This window comes from Hypanus sabinus, chromosome 15, assembly GCF_030144855.1.
Source record: "Hypanus sabinus isolate sHypSab1 chromosome 15, sHypSab1.hap1, whole genome shotgun sequence".
In the NCBI taxonomy this organism is placed as follows: domain Eukaryota; kingdom Metazoa; phylum Chordata; class Chondrichthyes; order Myliobatiformes; family Dasyatidae; genus Hypanus; species Hypanus sabinus.
In genome coordinates, this window is record NC_082720.1 from 92,302,760 (window position 1) to 92,324,554 (window position 21,795).

The following is a 21,795-nucleotide window of genomic DNA, read 5'->3' on the forward strand; positions in this document are numbered from 1 at the left end:
AATGATTTTTACAGTATTGTGCTGTACCTATCTTTTATTTTTATGGGATTCTTTTACAAATGTATTTTTTTTGGGATTGTCAATACAGGCAGAAATGATGCAGCCAGTCAGGATGCTCTCAATCGTGCCCATGTAGAAGTTCTTAGAATTTGGGGGGGGCCATACCGAACTTCTTCAACCATAGGTGAAAGAGGTGCTGTTGTGCTTTTTTCACCACACAGCCCATATGTACAGACCACGTGAGATCCTTGGTGATGTTTATGCCGAGGAATTTGAAGTTGTTCACCCTTTCAAACCCAGATCCATTGATGTCAATAGGGGCTAGCCTGTCTCCATTCCTCCTGTAGTCCACAACCAGCTCCTTTATTTTTGTGACATTGAGGGAGAGGTTGTTTTCTTGACACCTCTGTGTAGAGTGATGATTTCCTCCCTGTAGGCTGCCTCATTATTATTTGAGATTAGGCCAATCAATGTAGTATCATTAGCAAATTTAATTAGCAGATTGGAGCTGTGGATGGTGACACAATCATAAGTATACAGAGAGAAAAGGAAGGGGCTTAGTACACAACCCTGAGGGGCACCTGTGTTGAGGGTCAGAGGGGCAAGAGGTGAGGCATCCCACTCTTATCACCTGCTGGCGATCTGACAGGAAGTCCAGGATCCAGCTGCACAAGGCAGGGTGAAGGCCAAGGTCTCTGAGCTTCTTGTCAAGCCTGGAGGGAATTATGGTGTTGAATGCTGAACTGTAGTCCAAGAACAACATTCCCACATAAACATTCCTCTTCTCCAGATGTGTAAGGACAATGTGCCTGTGGCTATTGTATCATCTGTCGATCACTTGTGTCGGTAGGTGAATTGTAGGGGGTCCAGTGTGGGTAGTAGCTTGCTGCAGATGTAATCCTTGACCAGCCTCTCAAAGCATTTGCTTATTATTGAGGTGAGTGCGACAGGACGCCAGTCATTCAGACATGTTACCTTGGTCTTTTTAGGTACAGAAACAATGGTGGATGTTTCGAAGCAGGAGGGCACTCTACACTGGGAGAGGAAGAGATTAAAAATGTCTGTAAACACACCAGCCAGTTGTGCTGCACACATCCTGAGTACTCATCCTGGGATATGTTCCAATCTCACAGCCTTATGTCTGTCCACCTGTTGGAAACAACTGCGTACTTCGGCATTACAGATGACAAGCTGCCGGTTGCATCAACTGCAGATCTCCTCAGGGGCTCAATATTGGCAATATCAAGTTGAGTGTAAAAAAGATTTAGCTTGTCCGGGAGAGAGTTATCAATGTTGGAAACTCCACTGCATTTAGCTTTGAAGTCTGCAATGGTGTGCAGTCCTTGCCATAAGCTGTGTGTGAATCTGAACAAATTACAACTTTACAAAGACAAGTTTCATCCACCCACGGTAAGCCCTAAATGATGGCAACCAATTCTGCTGTATGTACTGATAAATGGTTGTTACCTGTAATTCAGACACAAAAACAGCCCAGCCAACATATCCAGTTAACTATCTTTTGATCCATCAGTAAAAAAAAGGTTAACATATTACAATAATTTTCCTTAATAAATTGATTAACCAACAGACTCTCAGGCATATCAGGATCCTAGGACTTCATTAAACTCCATGACACAAAATCAAAAGTCATTGCAAAAAAACAAGGTTGGGTTACTGAGAAAGCTACAGTGGGACAAATTACATAATCCAGCAAAACCATATTCTGAGCATGATAAGAACCCAGCCACCCTAAACTAAAAACACCCTTTTGCGATGTTGTCAAGTCTTTCAACACACAGGTTGATTATTGCTCTGTCCTTTCAAATTAATCCAGTATGTTAACAACTTCAACCTCCGCAACTGTAAGGGTAATTGTCCCATTTCAACCAGTAAAGCTGAAACAGGGAACGACCTTACTGCACCACAACACAGTCCTAAAGCCCGTGCTTATATCACATTGAAACATTTTAAATTTGAAGATGAAGCTGATCCATAAGCAAGTACAGATCTAATTAAACACATGTAAATGGTCAAGAGATTGTGTAGCACTCCAACAATACCCACAGACATCTGAGGACATTTAATGCTCCTTTACATTTATCAATTATTTTACTGATATGGTACTTCCAGCCAACTGCCAAGAAGTCTTAACACTGACACTTCTTCAAGAGTTTGACCATATAATTTCAAATCAAATGCAGGTCTGTTGATCCTTTTTGTAAAACACATAACTTGTGTTTTAGCTACTAAATGCTTAAAACCCCATCTATTTGCTCCTTTTTCGTTAATTGCAACCTATATAGCTACATTGAAATTTCTATCTCTAATGAATAAAGTTGCATCAACTGCAAAAAGTGATTTTCTGACCCCTGTACTGTACCTATCTCAGAGCAAATGTCATTAACCGTAATATTAAACAAAAAAAAGCTACAAGTACTACCTTGTACGTCCCATTCTCTGGCTCACAGAAGCCAAAATAAACCTTCCCTACCTTACCCGTATAAACCGTTCAAATAATAAAAAATCTCAGAAAAAATGATATTCCTTCCTCTCACTCCCAACTTTCATCTTAACCAAAATACTTTCCATCCATAAGTTATCAAAAAATACTCCCGATGTCGTCTTGCAGTCAGACTCCACCCATGAGAAGGCCCTGATGAAGAAAGGCGTCCCGAAGAGTCGGGGAAGGGGCAGACAAAACCGGTTCATGGCCTCGGGAGACTGCGCGTACTCCGGAACGTCTGCGCGCGCGATCGCCTTCCGCCGGACCTGCGCACAACGTGCGCGCCTGGTAACGCAGTGGCGCTGCGTGCGCGCCCTCGGCCGTGTCGCGCCGCCATACGGAGTGCAGGCCGAGCCCGCGCCATGGCCGCACAGGTGCAGACTCTGCCACCACCACACCGCGCCGCCGGCCCGGCCCCCGAGCACAGCGAGCCCCAGGCCGCCAGCAAACGTCTCATGGCGGCTCCGCCCCCCAAGGTCAATCCGTGGAGTAAGCCGGCGCTTGCCGTCGAGCTGGGAACTCCGAGTCCTGGGCCTGCCGCAGAGCCTGGGCCCGAGGCCCGGCCTGAGCCGCCGGTACAGGCCGGAGACGGCGCTGAGGAGTCGAAAGTCGCCAGCGGCCGCAGGAAGGAATTTATCGAGGCTCCGCCGCCCAAGGTGAACCCGTGGACCCGAAGAGTGAGTGGGAGCGGCGCGGATGCCGATCCAGGTGGGTGCGGGAGGCCCAGACCGGGGCAGAAGCACCGTGGGTGGAGCTCCCGGAGAGAGCGCGGGATCATTTCTCCGTTGCCCCACCGACTGAGGCGGCGCCCATGAGGTCCGGGCTCGGGCCGTTTCCCGGGATGGGGAACTCAACCCAAACCACAACATCCCTAGTTCGGGTGCCGCTGGCTTCTGGTTTTCAACATCACTCACAACTCCCATTCTGCAAACATCTTTTCCCCATATCGACTCCTCCACCTTCCAGCATCCACCCACCCCTGTCCCTCTCCAGCTCTCCGCCCATCTATTTTCCCTCCCTCTCCCCTCCCCCACCCCACCCGTTCCTTTCCCCTCGACCTCTCTACCTCCTTCCTCTCACCTACCCCACACTCTCCATCACTGCTTCATCATCCCACGCAACAACCCCCTCCCCTTTTGACTTGTCAGGAGAACAGACATATTCTTTTCAGTGAACCCCTTTGCTCACTTCCTGTTCTATCTGAATCTGAATCCTCTGCATGATTTATAAATCAAGGATGCTGGTCTTCAGTGAATAATTTCGGAAGTGTTTGAAGTGAGCTTTTCCCTATGCATACTGCTAGTCTGGAAGAAAGAATCCAGGCAGCGTAAATTACGCTGTATTCTGTGAAGGGAAAATGATTTTTACAGTATTATGCTGTACTTATCTTTGATTTTTATGGGATTCTTTTACAAATGGATGTTTTTTGGGATTGTCAATACTGCAGATACTGGAAATTCAAGCAGCACACACAAAATGCTGGTGGAACGCCGCAAGCCAGGCAGCATCTATAGGAAGAAGTACAGTTGATGTTTCGGGCCTGACGAAGGGTCTCGGCCTGAAACGTCAACAGTGCTTCTCCCTATTGATACTGCCTGGCCTGCTGCGTTCCACCAGCATTTTGTGTGTGTTGCTTGTATTTATGATGGAGAAGTTTTTAGAGCGCGGTCCCTTTGCACTAAATAAGATTTATTAATCTTGTGGCACGGTAAGAACAAAATATAGTGAATAAAGTTGATTTTTGATCTTTGAAAACAAAGATGGCATCTAGCCACAAGAGATTTTGCAGATCTGGAAATCTTGTGCAACACACATGGTAGGGACTGTCCACCTTCCTCTTCATTTGTACTTATTCTTCTCCCCCACCTTTTAATTCTGGCTTCTGCCCCTTTCTAGTTCTGATGATGGGCTTTGGCCCAGAATGTTGACTGTTTATTTTTCTCTATAGATGCTGCCAGACCCACTGAGTTCTTTCAGCATTTAGTGTGTGGCAGATGTAGCAACAAGTTTTACTTCCTTTAACATAGACAGATGTCCCAAATAGTTCTTTTCTGCAATATTGATGTGGGTGGCAAGGTTGTAATTCATTACCATGTTAATGAGTTGGAAGTTAATGAGGGCCTCATTGGGGTTGACCATGGATGTTGTATTCTAGCTGTCTATGTGATAGACAGGGCAGTATGATATGGAGAACAAGCCGTTGCCTATGTAGCAGGCTCCCTCTCCATGCAGCTGATGGATTTATAGGAATGACAGGCAGAGACCAATACAGTTTGGCACCAGTGACATCGCAGAAGTTGTCAGTGAGCATTGAACTCAAGATAGGACTGCCTTCGTCACTCCAGTTCTGGATTTTTCCCTCAGGGTTTACTTCTAAACACTTGGCCATGAGTGGTATAGCCACAAGGCAAGCAGAGGTTTGAGATCAGTGTTATCCTTCTAGATGAGCTGCCACCAATGGCTAATAAAGCCCATCTGCCTGAAGTGACAGGCTTTAATGTGCCAGTAAGCCATCTTGGCTTCTTCTGTCAATAGAAGCTGTTCCATTGGGCTTAGCTAACCAAGGCCATGGGTTGGACTTGGTTGTCAGAGGCTTTTTGAGGTGCATAAGACAAAGGAGCAGAATTAGGTCATCTGGCCCATTCAATCTGCTCTACCATTCAATCACAGCTGATCATTTTCTATCTCCTCCTCAACCCCAGTTCCCGGCCTTCTCCCCATAACTTTTCATGCCATGTCCAATCAAGAACCCATCAATCTGTGCCTTAAATACACTCAACAACCTAGCCTCCAGTGCTGCACATGGCCACAAATTCACCACCCTTTGGCTAAATTTCTCTGCATCTCTGTTTTGAGAGGGCACCCTTCTATCCTGAGGATATGCCTTCTTGTCCTAGACCCTCCCACCATGGGAAACATCCTTTTCACATCTAATCTGTCTAGGCCTTTCAACATTCAAAAGATTTCAATATGATCCCCTGTCATCTTTGTGAACCTCCTCTGGACCCTCTCAATGCCAGCACGTAAGATAAGGGGCCTAAAACTGTTCACAATACTCAAGGTGAGGCCTCACCAGTATTTTATAAAGCCTCAGCATCACATCCTTGCTCTTGTATTCTGGACCTCATAAATAAATGAGAATGTGGCATTTGCCCTCTTCAGCACCAATGCATGCCATTGGGAGCATTTAATAGGCAGTGGGAGTTTATCCCCACTACCCCTGCCTTTCACCCTGACTTTGACAAACTTAATGCATGAAGACCAAATTCAGAAGATTGTATTAAAATAAATGGAATACAATGTTTAGAAAATCAGTAATAGATCAGAAGCTTGGGAAATTTTGGTAATAATGAAAGGTTAATGAAAAGTAAAAGGGCAAATGTGGAATATGAAAGTAACTAGAAGATAATGCAACAATAAGAGCATTTAAAAATGGAGAGCAGATAAAGGAAACAGTGGTCCCTCAGAAATTGGGCAATTAATAACAGCAAATAAATAATCAATTGTTTTGGATTGTTCTTCGTGGTAGTAGAACAAGTCTCACCCCTGTAGTATTAGGTATTCAATAGGCTATAGAAAGAGGAGTTTAAAACTATTTACTATTTAAGGTATCATTGATTTACATAGTACTTTTCTAAAAATGTAGGCAAGTTCCCTGGATCTGATTGTTTTAAAGGAAGTGGCTACTGATGTAGAATTGCCTGGAATTTGGAGACTAGAAAATACCAGACACCATTATTGAACAAAGGGCAGGTGGAAATCAGGAAACTATATACCAATTAATCTGAAATCTGTTACTGGAAAAATGCCAGAATTGTTTTCCAAAGAGTTTAGGATGTAATAAATCACAGGAGGAGAATTATGGTTTTATGAAGGAAAATTGAACTTCAAATTTGCTAGAATCTTTTAAGGATAAAGGGAAGTCAACCGATGAGTTAGGAATTGCAGTGATAAGAGTTGTAGAGCCATACAGCATAAAAAAACAAATCCTTCAGTCTTATATATTCATGTAACTGTAAAACTTGTTCTAATTCCATCTCATTGGACCTGTATCACTCTCCTATCCATAGCTTTTAAAAGTCCATAGTTCATAACCACTATCTTCTTCCTGTGCACACACCTTGCTTGCCAGATTACTCTTGAATTTCTCCCACTGACCATAAGCCTGTGTTCTCTTGTTTTAGACTCATCACTGTAGCCTTTTTTATGCCATGTACCCCTATCACTAACTGAGGGGTCCATTGATCGCAGGTTGAGAACCACTGTCCAAGAGCAAAGGGTTTTGACTAGCTTATCTGCACTGCTCATAATTTAATTAACATCCATCAGATCACTTTATCAAGCTCCTACAGATCAGTGTTTTGTGCCTTGACCTAGGAAGGCAACCATGCTGAATCCTTATCCACCTGCGTTGCCATTTTCAGAGAGTTATTATTTGCACTTGAGTTGGGTAAAACTGCACATTAGAGACATAGGGTAAAGGTTTTGAGAGAGGCTTTTGTCACCTGAAAAGTTTTGAGTACCTACCTTGAATGTGGTACAGGCAGAATCTCTAATAGCATTTAAGAGGTGCTTGGATGAATCTTTGAAGTCTGGGTATGACCTACGGAAGGTTATTTTAAGGGTGGAAAAAAACAATTCCCATTGAGGTTATCATTGGAATCAGAGGCACGTCAGCTCAGACAGGGTTTGCAGGCCATTACTTCCTACAAAGGGAAAACCAGACATCATGAATGGCTGTTTTTCTGCATTAATTCCTCATAAAATGTGGTCTGATCTTCATCTAAGTCACAATAATAACACAATCTGCCTAAATGAATAATAACCAAACAATTGGACTTTTTGTGTCTTTATTGAACATACTGGTTCATCATTCACAGTCCAGGCTGGAAAAGTACGTGAACACACACAAAATGCTGGTGGAACACAATAGGCCAGGCAGCATCTATAGGCAGAAGTGCTGTTGACGTTTTGGGCCGAGACCCTTCGTCAGGACTAACCAAAAGGAAAGATAGAAAGAGATTTGAAGTAGCCTCCAACCTGATGGCATTAACATTGACTTCTCTAACTTCCGTTAATGCCCCTCCTCCCCTTCTTACCCCATCCCTGACATATTTAGTTGTTTGCCTGTTCTCCATCTCCCTCTGGTGCTCCCCCCCCCCCCCTTTCTTTCCCCTGAGGCCTCCCATCCCATGATCCTTTCCCTTTGCCAGCTCTGTATCACTTTCGCCAATCACCTTTCCAGCTCTTAGCTTCATTCCACCCCCTCCGGTCTTCTATCATTTTGCATTTCCCCCTCCCCCCACTACTTTGAAATCTCTTACTATCTTTCCTTTCGGTTAGTCCTGACGAAGGGTCTCGGCATTTGAACATATGTGAGGGCAGGCTAGCCAAGAACATATAGCAGAATATCAGAGTTTCTTCAGTTATATAAAGAATAAAAGGGAGTTCAGAGTTGATATTGGACCACTGGAATCCAAGCTGGTGAGGTAGTGTTGTGGTGGAAATGAGAAAGATTCTTTGGGTTTCAAAGACGAGCTCTGGACACACAGTTTTAATAATGAGTTTATTTTCAAGGGGAGAGAAAGCTTGGGAACAACACAAGCGTCTACAATATTCGCACAAACGCGCTTAGAATAGAGGAGCATGGGAAAAGTCGGGTCTGCAGTACAATACATGGGGAAAACGGTGTGGGGACAGAGTACAGGTACACATACAAGCAAGGGAAAAGTCATTATAGTACCTGTCCCTCTTGGCTATAGGCAAACAGGCTCTTTGCTAAAGGGACAACAATAAACGCTCCCGCAACCCTATTCAGTGCACACCTTACCACGTGTCTTCAGCCTGGAGCACATGTAGCACCCTTTATAGGTCATGGGGTGCTAGACAGGTTAATCCAATTAAGGTGGCCAATGGTTAAGTGTGCATTGATTAGTTGGGAGGGGCAAAATGTTGACTGGCAGATGGTGTGACCTCCAACCAGGTGAGGGCAGTGCTGTCATGTGACAGGCACGGCTCTCTGGTTACACTCCACCCCTCGGACGACACACCACACGGCCAGGACACATAAGGGAGAGTGAAAGCAATATCAACATACGAGAAGTAACCATTTCTAAGCAGCAAAATAAAGGCAGACACATTCTTAATAATTTGGCATACATAACATAGTATAATAATAGCAATAATGACAAGAATGAGTACGATGGACCAGTGGATGACAGTTGCCCACCACCCCCACCCCCAGGACCCAAAGGGCTACCAATTGCCCCATGAGGTGTTGGTGCTGGAGGAGCTGGTCCCTCTGTTTTTGAATTTTAGCCACCGAGTCCCGAATGTGAGCAGTCAAGTGGGTGATGTTGCTAGACTCATCAGGGATAAAGGTACTGCATTCCTTACCAATCACTGCACACGTTCCACCATCAGCAGTGAGCAGGTAGTTCAGGGCCATTCAGTTCTGCAGGGAGACCATCCTGACAGCTGTCAGTTCTGCTGCTGTTCGGGTGAGAGCATTCTCAGTGTGTTGCAGTGCCACTGCTGTCTCGTTGGCCAGAGTCTCGAGCACACTGGTCTTCTGGATCACCTCCCTGGACACTGGGGCCATACCATAACTGGGAAAGGCTATCATCCAGAACCTCTCTGCCTCTGTAATGGCCCTCTTGTCCCGGTGGCTGCTGTATGCCGGGTTTTCCCCAAGGTCGTTCAGGGTGTTGATGAAGGGCACCACATATGCAGGAACGCAGCAGCCGTACCAGCTGGTGGGGAGCCACGGGTAGGCGCGGTGGCTGCAGGTCAGTGGGTCCTGTTCAGAGTCCAGGGAGCTCCCAGCTTAGCGGCACCGTCGGCAGTGGTCACTGGGGCACCCGGGTACCAGTTGTGCTCGCAGTCACTGTGACCGACTGAAAGGTTGGAAGTCTGCTCATAGAAACATAGAAAATAGGTGCAGGAGTAGGCCATTCTGCCCTTCGTGCCTGCACCGCCATTCAGTATGATCATGGCTGATCATCCAACTCAGAACCCTGCATCTGCTTTCTCTCCATACCCCTTGATCCCTTTAGCCACAAGGGCCATATCTAACTTCCTCTTAAATATAGCCAATGAACCAGCCTCAACTGTTTCCTGTGGCAGAGAATTCCACAGATTCACCACTCTGTGTGAAGAAGTTTTTCCTCATCTCAGTCTTAAAAAGCTTCCCCTTTATCCTTAAACTGTGACCCCTCATTCTGGACTTTCCCAACATCGGAAACAATCTTCCTGCATCTAGCCTGTCGAATCCCTTCAGAATTTTATACATTTCAATAAGATCCCCCTCAATCTTCTAAATTCCAGTGAGTATAAGCCTTGTTGATCCAGTCTTTCTTCATATGAAAGTCCTGCCATCTCAGGAATCAATCTGGTGAACCTTCTCTGTACTCCCTCTATGGCAAGAATGTCTTTCCTCAGATTAGGGGACCAAAACTGTGCACAATATTCTAGGTGCGTTCTCACCAAGGCCTTGTACAACTGCAGTAGAACCTCCCTGCTCCTGTACTCAAATCCTTTTGCTATGAATGCCAACATACCATTTACCTTTTTCACCGCCTGCTGTACCTGCATGCCCACCTTCAATGACTGGTGTACAATGACACCCAGGTCTAGTTGCATCTCCCCTTTTCCTAATCGGCCATCATTCAGATAATAATCTGTTTTCCTGTTCTTGCAACCAAAGTGGATAACCTCACATTTATCCACATTAAATTGCATCTGCCATGAATTTGCCCACTCACCTAACCTGTCCAAGTCACTCTGCATCCTCTTAGCATCCTCCTCACAGCTAACACCGCCGGCCAGCTTCGTGTCATCTGCAAACTTGGAGATGCTGCATTTGATTCCCTCGTCTAAATCATTGTAAACAACTGGGGTCCCAGCACTGAGCCTTGTAGTACCCCACTAGTCACTGCCTGCCATTCTGAAAAGGACCCGTTTACTCCCACTCTTTGCTTCCTGTCTGTCAACCAATTCTCTATCCACATCAATACCATACCCCCAATACCATGTGCTTTAAGTACCCTCCAATCCTCAGGAACTAATCCAGAATCTAAGGAGTTTTGAAAAATTATCACTAATGCATCACTATTTCTTGGGCTACTTCCTTAAGCGCTCTGGAATGCAGACCATCTGGCCCTGGGGATTTATCTGTCTTTAATCCCTTCAATTTACCTAACACCACTTCCCTACTAACATGTATTTCCCTCAGTTCCTCCATCTCACCAGACCCTCGGTCCCTTACTATTTCTGGAAGATTATTTATGTCCTCCTTAGTGAAGACAGAACCAAAGTAGTTATTCAATTGGTTTGCCATGTCTTTGTTCCCTATGATCAATTCGCCTGTTTCTGACTGTAAAGGACCTACATTTGTCTTGACCAATCTTTTTCTTTTCATGTATCTATAAAAGCTTTTACAGTTAGTTTTTATGTTCCCTGCCAGCTTTCTGTCATAATCTTTTTTCCCTTTCCTAATTAAGCCCTTTGTCCTCCTCTGCTGGTTTCTGAATTTCTCCCAGTCCTCAGGTGTGCTGCTTTTTTTTTGCTAATTTATATGTTTCTTCTTTGGCCTTGATACTATCCCTAATTTCCCTTGTCAGCCACAGGTACACTACCTTCCCTGGTTTATTCTTTTGCCAAACTAGGATGAACAATTGTTGTAGTTCATCCATACGATCTTTAAATGCTTGCCATTGCATATCCACCGTCAATCCTTTAAGTATCATTTGCCAGTCTATCTTAGCTAATTCACATCTCTTACCTTCAAAGTTACCCTTTAAGTTCAGAACCTTTGTTTCTGAATTAACTATGTCACTCTCCATCTTAATGAAGAATTCCACCATATTATGGTCACTCTTACCCAAGGGGCCTCGCACGACAACATTGCTAACTAACCCTTCCTCATTGCTCAATACCCAATCTAGAATGGCCTGCTCTCTAGTTGGTTCCTCAACATGTTGGTTCAGAAAACCATCCCGCATACATTCAAAGAAATCCTCTTCCTCAGCACCCTTACCAATTTGGTTCACCCAATCTATATGTAGATTGAAGTCACCCATTATAACTACTGTTCCTTTATTGCACGCATTTCTAATTTCCTGTTTAATGCCATCCCCAACCTCACTACTACTGTTAGGTGGCCTGTACACAACTCCCACCAGCGTTTTCTGCCCCTTAGCGTTATGAAGCTCTATCCATATTGATTCCACATCCTCCAGGCTAATGTCGTTCCTTTCTATTGCGTTAATCTCCTCTCTAACCAGCAATGCTACTCCACCTCCTTTTCTTTCCTGTCTATCCCTCCTGAATATTGAATATCCCTGGATGTTGAGCTCCCATCCTTGGTCACCCTGGAGCCATGTCTCTGTGATCCCAACTATATCATATTCATTAATAACTATCTGCACATTCAATTCATCCACCTTGTTACGAATGCTCCTCGCATTGACACACAAAGCCTTCAGGCTTGTTTTTACAACACTCTTAGCCCTTATACAGTTATGTTGAAAAGTGGCTCTTTTTGCTTTTTGTCCTGGATTTGCCTGCCTGCCACTTTTACTTTTCACCTTACTACTTTTTGCGTCTACCCTCATTTTACACCCCTCTCTCTCTGCTCTTGTTCTCATCCCCCTGCCACATTAGTTTAAAGCCTCCTGAACAGCAGTAGCAAATGCTCCCCCTAGGACATTGGTTCCCATCCAGCCCAGGTGCAGACCGTCCTGTTTATACCGGCCCCACCTCCCCCAGAACTGGTTCCAATGCCCCAGAAAGTTGAATCCCTCCCCCATGCACCATTTTTCAAGCCACGTATTCACCTGAAATATCCTCCTGTTTCTACTCTGACTAGCACGTGGCACTGGTAGTAATCCAGAGATTATTACCTTTGTGGTCCTACTGTTTAGTTTATCTCCTAACTCCCTAAATTCACCTTGTAGGACCTTATCCCGTTTTTTTACCTATCTCGTTGGTACCTATGTGCACCACGACCACTGGCTGTTAACCCTCCCATTCCAGAATGCCCTGCAGCCGCTCAGAGACATCCTTGACCCTTGCACCAGGGAGGCAACATACCATCCTGGAGTCTCGTTTGCGGTCACAGAAGCGCCTATCTATTCCCCTCTCAATCGAATCCCCTATCACTATAGCTCTCCCACTCCTTTTCCTTCCCTCCTGTGCTGCAGAGCCACCCATGGTGCAATGAACTCGGCGGCTGCTGCTGCTGCTTCTCATTACAGAGCCTGCACCAACATTCCCTGGGTCTACTCAGTGGCTGTGGGAGGGTGGGGACTTGAGTGAAGGTCAAATTGTAGGGAGGGAAATACCAGTTCCTAAAGCACCCACCCCATTGGGGATCAAGGGAAGAGACGTTGTGTAGTGGGGAGGTGAGTGGTGGGGGACTGCCAGCAGGGCTCCCCCAAACAGATATACCAAAACCAGCAGGAGCAAACAGTCTGTACAGACAGTTCATCTCGACGTCATCCAGTGGGATCGGTGTGTGCTGGGGTTCGCATCCAGACCCAGCAGTCCGATAGGTTGGTGTTGCTGGCAAACTCGCAAGCGACCCTGAGGAAGGTGTTGGCAGCTGTCATGAAGCCGATCATCGCAGCGACCAGGAGGGATGACTGGAGTAGCGCCATTGTCCTGTGGCGGGGGGGAGGGGGCAGGAGGAAACTCAGAAACTCATTCCCGTCTGGTTAACTGCCGGGTATGTATACAGGACATATCGGATTTACCCAGAATGGCGACCCAGCGAGTGTCCCCTGGACCGTGCGTGACAATTTCTCCCTTCTTGGGGGGACCCTGTGGCTGTCTTATCCATACTCTACCTGAGTCCTCGGTCTCGGTGGGTTCAGTGGTTTCCAAGTTGGGTGATGGGGAGTGTGCCAGATGGCGGGACAGTGAGGACCCCCTTTGGCCAGTGGGCTGTGTGTTTAATTGGTCAACAGCCTGCTGAAGGACACTTAGCCACCCCTGCAGTGTGCGAGAGAGTGTCAGAGTGTGAATTTTTTCCTTGAGCAGGCCGTTCATTCTTTTAATTAAGCCCAATGCCTGGAGGTGGTGTGGTATGTGGAACAGCGACGAGATTCCTGGTCAGGGCGTACTTTTTCTTATTTTGCTGTGGAAGCGGTCCAATATAGTCGATTTGCCATCCCCAACCCGCTCCCGTGCCGCAACGGATATGGCCTGGTAGCCCTCTCGGCCAGCCCTGTGGCTTGACCTGCTGGCAGATGGGGCAGTTAGCTACAGAGGTTTTGCATTGGTCGAGTGTCAAGGTGACACTTAATTGTTCAGCCCAGCACCGCGTGCCATCGGCCCCTAAATGGCCACCTTTGCGGTGTGCCCACGCAGCTAGTGCACTGGGGTCTGTGTCGGGTGGAAGTGGTAGCAGATGATATTTGGGCAGCCTGGTTCACAGCGGTGTTAAATGTTGCCTCTTTTGTTATCTTTTTGGGTATGGGTATCCACGTGGTGTGCAGAAACCTTTCTGTGGGTAGCCTGGTCCCAAATGAAATGCCAGTGGTTCTGTCCCAAGAGACAGAACAAGGTTCTGTCCCCTGTGTATTTCCCACCCCATGTCTTGCCACTGGGCTATCCACACCGCCATGCCATTAGCTACTGCCCAGAGTCAGTATAGATGTGGATTGGTCCGGTGGTGTTTTGGAGGGTGAGGGCTACTGCTGCCAGCTCGGCAAGTTGTCTGGAACCCCCCTCCTCCTCTGTGGTCAAAATTTTGCCCGTGGTGGGATGAAGTGCTGCCGCTTTCCACAATGGTTTTCCCTCTTTCCAGCAACTGGAGCCGTCGGTGAACCAGGCATGCAGTTTGTTGTCAGGGTCGAGGGAATCGAAGGGTTGGTCCTGGGACTGGGGGAAAGCCATGACTTGTTCATGGAGGCGGCTGACCCCTTCAGAACTGGGTTCAGCCCGGTCCGCAATGTACCACTTCCACTTGACAATGGAGGACCTCTGGGCACGGCCCTCTTTGTGGGTGGAATTGGGGGACTTGACCCATTGCATTATGGGAAGGAAGACAGGGTCGGTGCCTGTTTGATGTTCTGTGGCGAGGAGCGCCAGATAACAGGCTAGTTACCGGTGCTTGAAGGGGCTGTAACGCCCTGCTGCTTCAGGTAGGGACTTAGTCCAGAAGCAGATGGGGTCTCTGCACCAATGGGTCTTCTGCCAGAGGCTCTACTTGGCGATCATCTCACTGGCTAAAACCTGTAACTCAAATCTGCCTGGTGGGGGAGAAAGTGGCATCGCTTGTTCCACAGCTTGTTTAGCTGTATCAAAAGCAGCCTGTTGCTCTGGTCCCTGTAGAAATGTGGATTTTTTTCCTGGAGATCCTATAGAGTGGCCAAAGAAGCATGGTCAAGTGGGGTATATGCTGTCGCCAATAGCCCAGGAGCCCCACAAATCTCTGTCAGTTTTATTAGAGGGGCCAGCAGAATTTAAAATTTTATTTTTCGCAGCATCAGGGATGTTTCTATGGCCAGAGTTCCATTGTATTCCCAGAAAGAGAAATGGCTGGGGCTCTGTACCTTCTCCATGTTAATTGCCCAGCCCTGTCCCCTGAGGGATTCAATGAGCATATGAAGGGCTTCTGAGACAATGGTCTCAGACAGTCGTTGGAGGAGGATATTGTCAACGTAATGGGCAATTGACAGCTCGGGGGGGGGGGGGGGGGAAGCTGGATGTGGTGTAAATCGCGGGAGATAAGACCATGGCAGATGGCGGGGCTGTGGACATAGCCTTCTGTTAGGCGACAAAAGGTGTATTGTCTGCCATCCCAAGTAAATGCAAGTTGGTCCTGATGCAGGGGGATAGAGAAAAATGCATTAGCGAGGTGAACAACTGCATACCAGGCTTTATATGGACGTCCTGAGATGTCTTCAATGAGGGTGACGATGTTGGGCACAGCGGTGGCAAGGGGGGGTTGCAACCTTGTTGTAATCATCGGTCATCTGCCGGGAGCCGTTCTTTTTGTGGACGGGCCAAATGGGGCTGTTGAAAGGGGGGGCTGTGGGTCAAATAACTCCCTCCCGTAGTAGGGCTTGAATGGAGTCTGATTTCTTGGTGTCCCCCTGGTACGCTGTACTGACGGTTGCAGATGACCTTGGAGGGAGGGAGGAACAACAATGGCTGCCACTTAGCCGCCCCAATGACAATAGTGGCTCGCGCAGTGCCGAAGATGAATTTGCCCCGCTTGTTTGAAGGGACTGTCCCTTTAAGACATTGATCCCGAGGATACATTCTGGGGAGGAGGTAATAAGGACTTGTACAGGTCGGGGGGGGGGTGTGTGATGGTTGCCTATGGCTAGGTGAAGTGTGACCTCCCTGGTGGGCAAAAGGGAGCCCCTCCAACCCCTCGATTTGCATGTCGGTGCCCCTCCATATGGCGGGATTACCTGGGATGATTGTGTACTGGGCACCTGTATCGACAAGTGCCAATCATCTCTGCGTGTTTCCCTTTCCCCGATGTACTACGACAGGTATATGTGGCCTCAGCTCCCCCGGGTGGGAGAAGGCATGAGAGCAAATGTGCTGGGGGCCCTGGCCTTCATTCTATGGGAAGGGGGAAAGGTCTGCCACCCCTGCGGTGAGGCACCTTGGTGGTGGAGGTGGGACATTTCCTGTCTCAGGAATTCCCTGAGTGCTGCCTTGAGGGCAGGCGAGGCAGTTTCAGGTAAGGGAGGTGCAGAGGGTGGGCTAGTGTGGGCATCGTCTGGCCAGGCAGTCTGGGGGCTGGGGGCGCCCCCTGTGTTGGCGGGGTGGCTGGTGGTCTTACTGTGCTAGTCTTGCCCCTGCAATGCTCCTTCCACAGGGCATATAGGTTGGGGGTGGGGATGCCATCTAAGCTGTCACGGTCCACCCCTGCACACAGCAGGTCTGTGTACAGCTGCCTGCGTGTAAAGTGGGGAGGGAAAGTGTTTGGAGCCCTTGCCTCGGTCTTGCAGACCTGGATGGGTGCCCCCCTCTGCAAATATTCCCATCCCTTCAAGAGGGTGATGTCATCCCGTATAGTCCTACCGCTGGCTGGTGCCATGAGGGGCAGGATGGCAGACTTCAGGTCGGGGCGCGCGGCAGTGAACAGGTATCCTGCTAGGGCACTGGTCACTCATGTCTTCGAGGAAGTTGCGGTTGCAGGCACCTTGATAGATGCCGTAGACTGGTGCCCATTCCCTGATAACCTGGGTGCCCTCACTGACCGTAGCCCATTTCGGGCACCCATGTAGATCCCACTCCAGAAGGGTGGGATATCGGGCTCTCACCGCGATCACTACCCGATCCCACAGGGTAGTTCCATAGTGAACTCCTGTTTGTGGCGCCCGCAGCGCATTGTTTATGCTCTGCTGGTCAGAGAGGCTTCTCAGGGCACTTGCCTCCTGATGGGAGAGGCTGAGGATGGGCCCCCCTCGTTCCACAGCTGGAGCAGCCAGGCGGCCAGGTGCTCGCCTGGTCATTGGCGGTACCGATCCGCCAGTTGGGTCAGCTCCTTGGGGGAGAAGTCCCGGGTCTCCGTGGTCTCGGAGTGACCAAGGGTAGGTCTGGGCGGGTCCCCCTCCTCCCCTTCCTCGCTGGGGTGAACCTGGGACTGTGTGGTGATGGGTTGGGCATGTTGGAGTTCGGGTGAGAAGAGGGGAAGGTTGGTTGTGGGACCTAGGCTCCTCGGACTTCCCCTCCCCATCGCTCTTCAGCCAGATGTCCCCATCCCCCAGCTTGTCGCCGCGCTGGACCAGGGCTCGAATCTTTAGCGGATCTGGCTGCCCATGCCTGCTGTAGTTGCATGAGCCCGCAGGTGACCTCAGTTCCCCTGCCTTCGAGCTCCTCGGCTCGGGTCTGGGCAGCTTGTGCTGCCTCCCGCAGCGTGCAGCAGTTGTGTGAGCCCGCAGGTGACCTCAGTTCCCCTGACCCTGATCTTTCAAGACTCACTTGACTCTGGCATGGTCCCGGAGGACTGGAAGATTGCAAATGTCACTCCACTCTCTAAGAAGGGAGAAAGGCAAAAGAAAGGAAATTGTAGGCTAGTTAGTTGAACCTCAGTGGTTGGGAAAGTGTTGGAGTCCATCATTAAAGATGAGGTTTCTGGGTACTTGGAGACTAATGATAAAATAAGTAAAAGTCAGCATGGTTTCTGTAAAGGGAAATCTTGCCTGAGAAATCTGTTACGAGTTCTTCAAGGAAGTAGAAAGCAGGGTGGACAAAGGAGGGGTAGTGGGTGTCATTTATTTGGATTTTCAGAAGGCGCTTGATAAGGAGCCACACATGAGGCTGCTTAACAAGATAAAATCCTAGGGTGTTACAAGAAAGATACTGGCATGGATAGAGAAATGGCTGACAGGCAGGAGGCAGAGTGGGAATAAAGATGGCCTTTTCTGGTTGACTGCTGGTAACTGGTGTTCCTCAGGGACTGCTACTTTTCGTATGGTTTATTAATGATTTAGATAGTGGAATTGATGGCTTTGTGGCAACGTTTGTGTATGATGTGAAGATAGGTGGAGGGGTAGGTATTGCTGAGGAAGCTATGCGATTGCAGCAGGACTTGGACAAATTGGAAGAATGGCTAAAAAAAAAGTGGTAGATGGAATACAGTGTTGGGAAATGCATGATAATGCACTTTGGTAAAAGGAACCACAGTGGGGAGAAGGTTCAAACATCAGAGGTGCAGAAAGTCTTTGGGAGTCCCAGAAGGTTAATTTACAGGGTAAGAAGGCAAATGCAATGTTGGCACTTATTTCAAAGGGAATAGAATATAAAAACAGGGAGATAATGCTGAGATTTTATAAGACACTTGACAGGCCACACTCGGAGTATTGTCAATAGTTTTGGGCCCCATATCTCAGAAAGAGTATGTTGTCATTGGAGAGAGTCCAGAGGAGGTTCACGAGGATGATTCTGGGAATGAAGGGGTTAACATATGAGGAGCATTTGGCAGCTTTGGGCCTATACTCTTTGGAAATTAGAAGAATGCAGGGGGATATCAGTGAAAACTACTGAATTTTGAAAGGGATAAACAGGGAGATGTAGAGAGGAAGTATCCTATGGTGGGGAGGGTCGTATCTAGAACTAGAGGGCACAGAGGTAAGGAGGAATTTTTTTAGCCAAAGATTAGTGAATCTGTGGAATGCTCTGCCACAGACTGTAGTAGAAGTTGATTGCTTCCTAATCAGGGCATCAAAGGATATGGCGAGAAGGCAGGTGTATGGGGGTGAGCAGGATATGGGATCAGTTATGATGGAGTGGTGGAGCAGACTCAATGGGCTGAATGCCCTAATTCTGATCCTATGTCTTACGATCTTTTGAATGGAGAATTTAGGATGTTCGAAGGATTTCTGCAGGTCCTTTGCTGTTGCCCTTGGGTTCTTTTTCACCATTTTCAGCAATGTATGTTGTGCACTAGGTATGATCTTTGCAGGATGGTCCACTCCTTCGTTTGTAGACAGTTTCTCTTATTGTGGTCTGGTGAACTGGTATTTCGAAATGCCTTTGTAGCCTTATCCAGCTTCATGTATCTACAATTCTATGGTCTTCTGAAAGTTTTGGTTGAGGCAAGGTGCACATAAACAGATCTTTCTTGAGAAGAGCAGGCTCCAACCTACTCCTCCTTTCTTTAAGAATTGTGGTTTCCCTTCTGTCATCATCAACGATGCCCTACCCGCATCTTCTCCATTTCCTGCACTTCGACCCTCACCCCATCCTCCTGTTACCACAACAGGGATTGTGTTCCCCCTGTCCTCGCCTACCACCCCACCAGCCTCCGGATCCAGCATATTCTCCTCCGCAACTTCCGTCACCTTCAACAGGACCCCACCACTAAGAACATCTTTCCCTCTCTACCTCTCCCTGCTTTTTGCGGGGATCGTTCCCTCTGCGACTGCCTGGACCAGACGTCCCTCCCCACAGATCTCCCACCTGGTACTTATCCCTGTAAGTGCTAGTGCTACACCTGTCCCTACACCTCCTCTCTTACCACCATTCAGGGCCCCAAACAGTCCTTCCAGGTGAGGCAACACTTCACTTGTGAGTCTATTGGGGTAATCTGTTGCATCCGGTGCTCCTGGTGCGGCCTCCTCTACATTGGTGATACCCGACGCAGATTAGGGGACCGCTTCGTCAAGCACCTCTGCTCCGTCTGCAACAACAGACAGGATCTTCCGGTTGCCGCCCACTTCAACTCTGCTTCACATTCCCATTTGGATATGTCCATACATGGCCTCCTCTATTGCCATGATGAGGCCAAACTCAGGTTGCAGGAGCAACACCTCGTATACCGTCTGGGTAGTCTCCAACCCCTTGGTCTGAACATCAAATTCTCCAACTTCCGGTAATTCCCTCCCTCTCCCTTCCCCCATCCCACTTTCACTTTCTTCTAGCTGCCTATCACCTCTCTCATGATTCTGCCTTCTACTACCCATAGTGCTTTCCCCTGAGATTCCTTTTTCACCTCTCCTGCCTATCCCCTCCCTGCTTCCCCTCCCCCATCCTTTGATCTTTCCTCTGATTGGTTTTCCACCCTTCCCCCACCTTCTTTATAGGGCCCCTGCCCCCTCCTTTTTCACTCCTGACGAAGGGTCTCGGCCTGAAATGTTGACTACTTGTTTCCATGGATGCTGCCTGACCTGGTGAGTTCATCCAGCTTGTTTGTATGTGTTAACCTACACCTCCAAACTGATCTCATTGATTGGAACACCTAACTCCAAATAGCTTTAGCAGAAGGTATTACCCCAGAGGTTCACATACTTTTTTGAACCTAGCTTGTAATTGTTTAAATGATATACTCAGTAACAACGAGAGGAAGTAGAGTAGAATTGTTTGTGTGTTATTTGTTCAGGCAGATTGTCTATTATTGTGACTTAAATGAAGATTAGATTACATTTTATGAGTAATTTTTGCAGAAAACCAGGTAATTGCAAAGGGTTCACTAACTTAGTCTTGCAACTGTACCTCTTATCATATCTGTCTCCATGACAATCAGGTATTTTGTAAGCCTCCGCAGTTCCAGAGAAAGCAACCCTGGTTTGTCCAATATTTTACAGAATCTACCCTCTATCCCAGGCATTATTCTCTTTGCACCCTCTCCAAAGTTACCACATCCTTCCTAAAATGGGGCAGCCAGTTTTGAATGCCTTCCCCTGATGTTGCCTCACCAGAGTTTTATAGGATGAAATGTTATATTGCAATTGTGTAAGGATTTTTTAAAAGGCTGCACTTCAACCTTTCGTACAGTTTTGGTCACCCTCTAATAGGAAATACATTATTAAGATGGAATGAGTGTAAACAGTATGTGTGAGAATGTTGCCAGGACTGAATACTTGCGTTATCCAGAGAAGTTGAGCTGACGAGGACTTTAATCCTTGGAATGTAGACTGAGGACAATACAGGCCCAGAGATATCAAGCGCTCTTCCTATGACAAGCCGTTCAATACTGGGTCATTTTCATGGACCTCTTTTGAACCGTCTTCGATTTCAGCACATTCTTTCTAAGATAAGGGGCCCAAAACTGCTTGCAATACTCCCAAATGAGGCCTCACCAGTGCTTTATAAAGTCTCAATATACTTCACTGCCTCTAAACCTTTCTTCTGCCTGATGCAAACATATTCTATGAATCAGCGTAACCCTTCCTTAGCTTGCCATCTTTCCGATTTTCACTGGTAGAGTATTCATTTAAGATCCCACTGATGGTCCCTGGCCCCACACAATTTTCCCATTGATCCCCAAGGGGTCCTTTTCTTTGCCTTCTCGCTCCTGATAAATTTATGAAAGATTTGTCACCTCAGTCCTACTTGACAAGGCTATTTTATGTCCTCCTAGTATCTGTCCTAGTTCTCTCCTGCATCCTCTATAAACACAACTCACACTCCTGACCAGTTGCCTATAACTGACATATGCTTCCTTATTTCCTATCAAATGTACAGTTTTAGACCATGAGACATAGGAGCAATATTAGGCCATTTGGCCCATCGAGTCTGTTCTGCTGTTCAATCATGGCTGATCCATTCTTATAAACACCTCAGCTTAACTCCCTGGCCTCCTACCCGTAATATTTGATGCTGTGACCAATTAAGCACCTATCAATCTCCGCCTTAAATACTCCCAATGGCCTGGCCTTCACAGCTGCCTGTGGTAATAAATTACACAAATTCACCACCCTCTGGCAAATGAAATTTTCCCGCATCTCTGTTTTAAATGGATACCCCTCTATTCTGAGGCTGTGCCCTCTTATACAGGCCCTTTGGCCCACAAAGTTGTGCGGAACATGTCCCAACCTTAGAAA

General features: G+C 47.4%; 1 protein-coding gene across 3 annotated transcripts in view; it reads left to right on the top strand.

The window, feature by feature from the left end:
• Positions 1–2,818: 2,818 nt before the first annotated feature.
• larp1 (La ribonucleoprotein 1, translational regulator) overlaps positions 2,819–21,795 on the top strand; it is a 236,116-nt gene continuing 217,139 nt past the window's right edge. For all 3 annotated transcript variants that reach the window (XM_059990743.1, XM_059990745.1, XM_059990744.1), the window contains exon 1: positions 2,819–3,211. In XM_059990743.1, the coding sequence (XP_059846726.1) occupies positions 2,866–3,211 (346 nt within the window). In that variant the 5' untranslated portion in view covers positions 2,819–2,865. The remainder of the gene's footprint in view (positions 3,212–21,795) is intronic.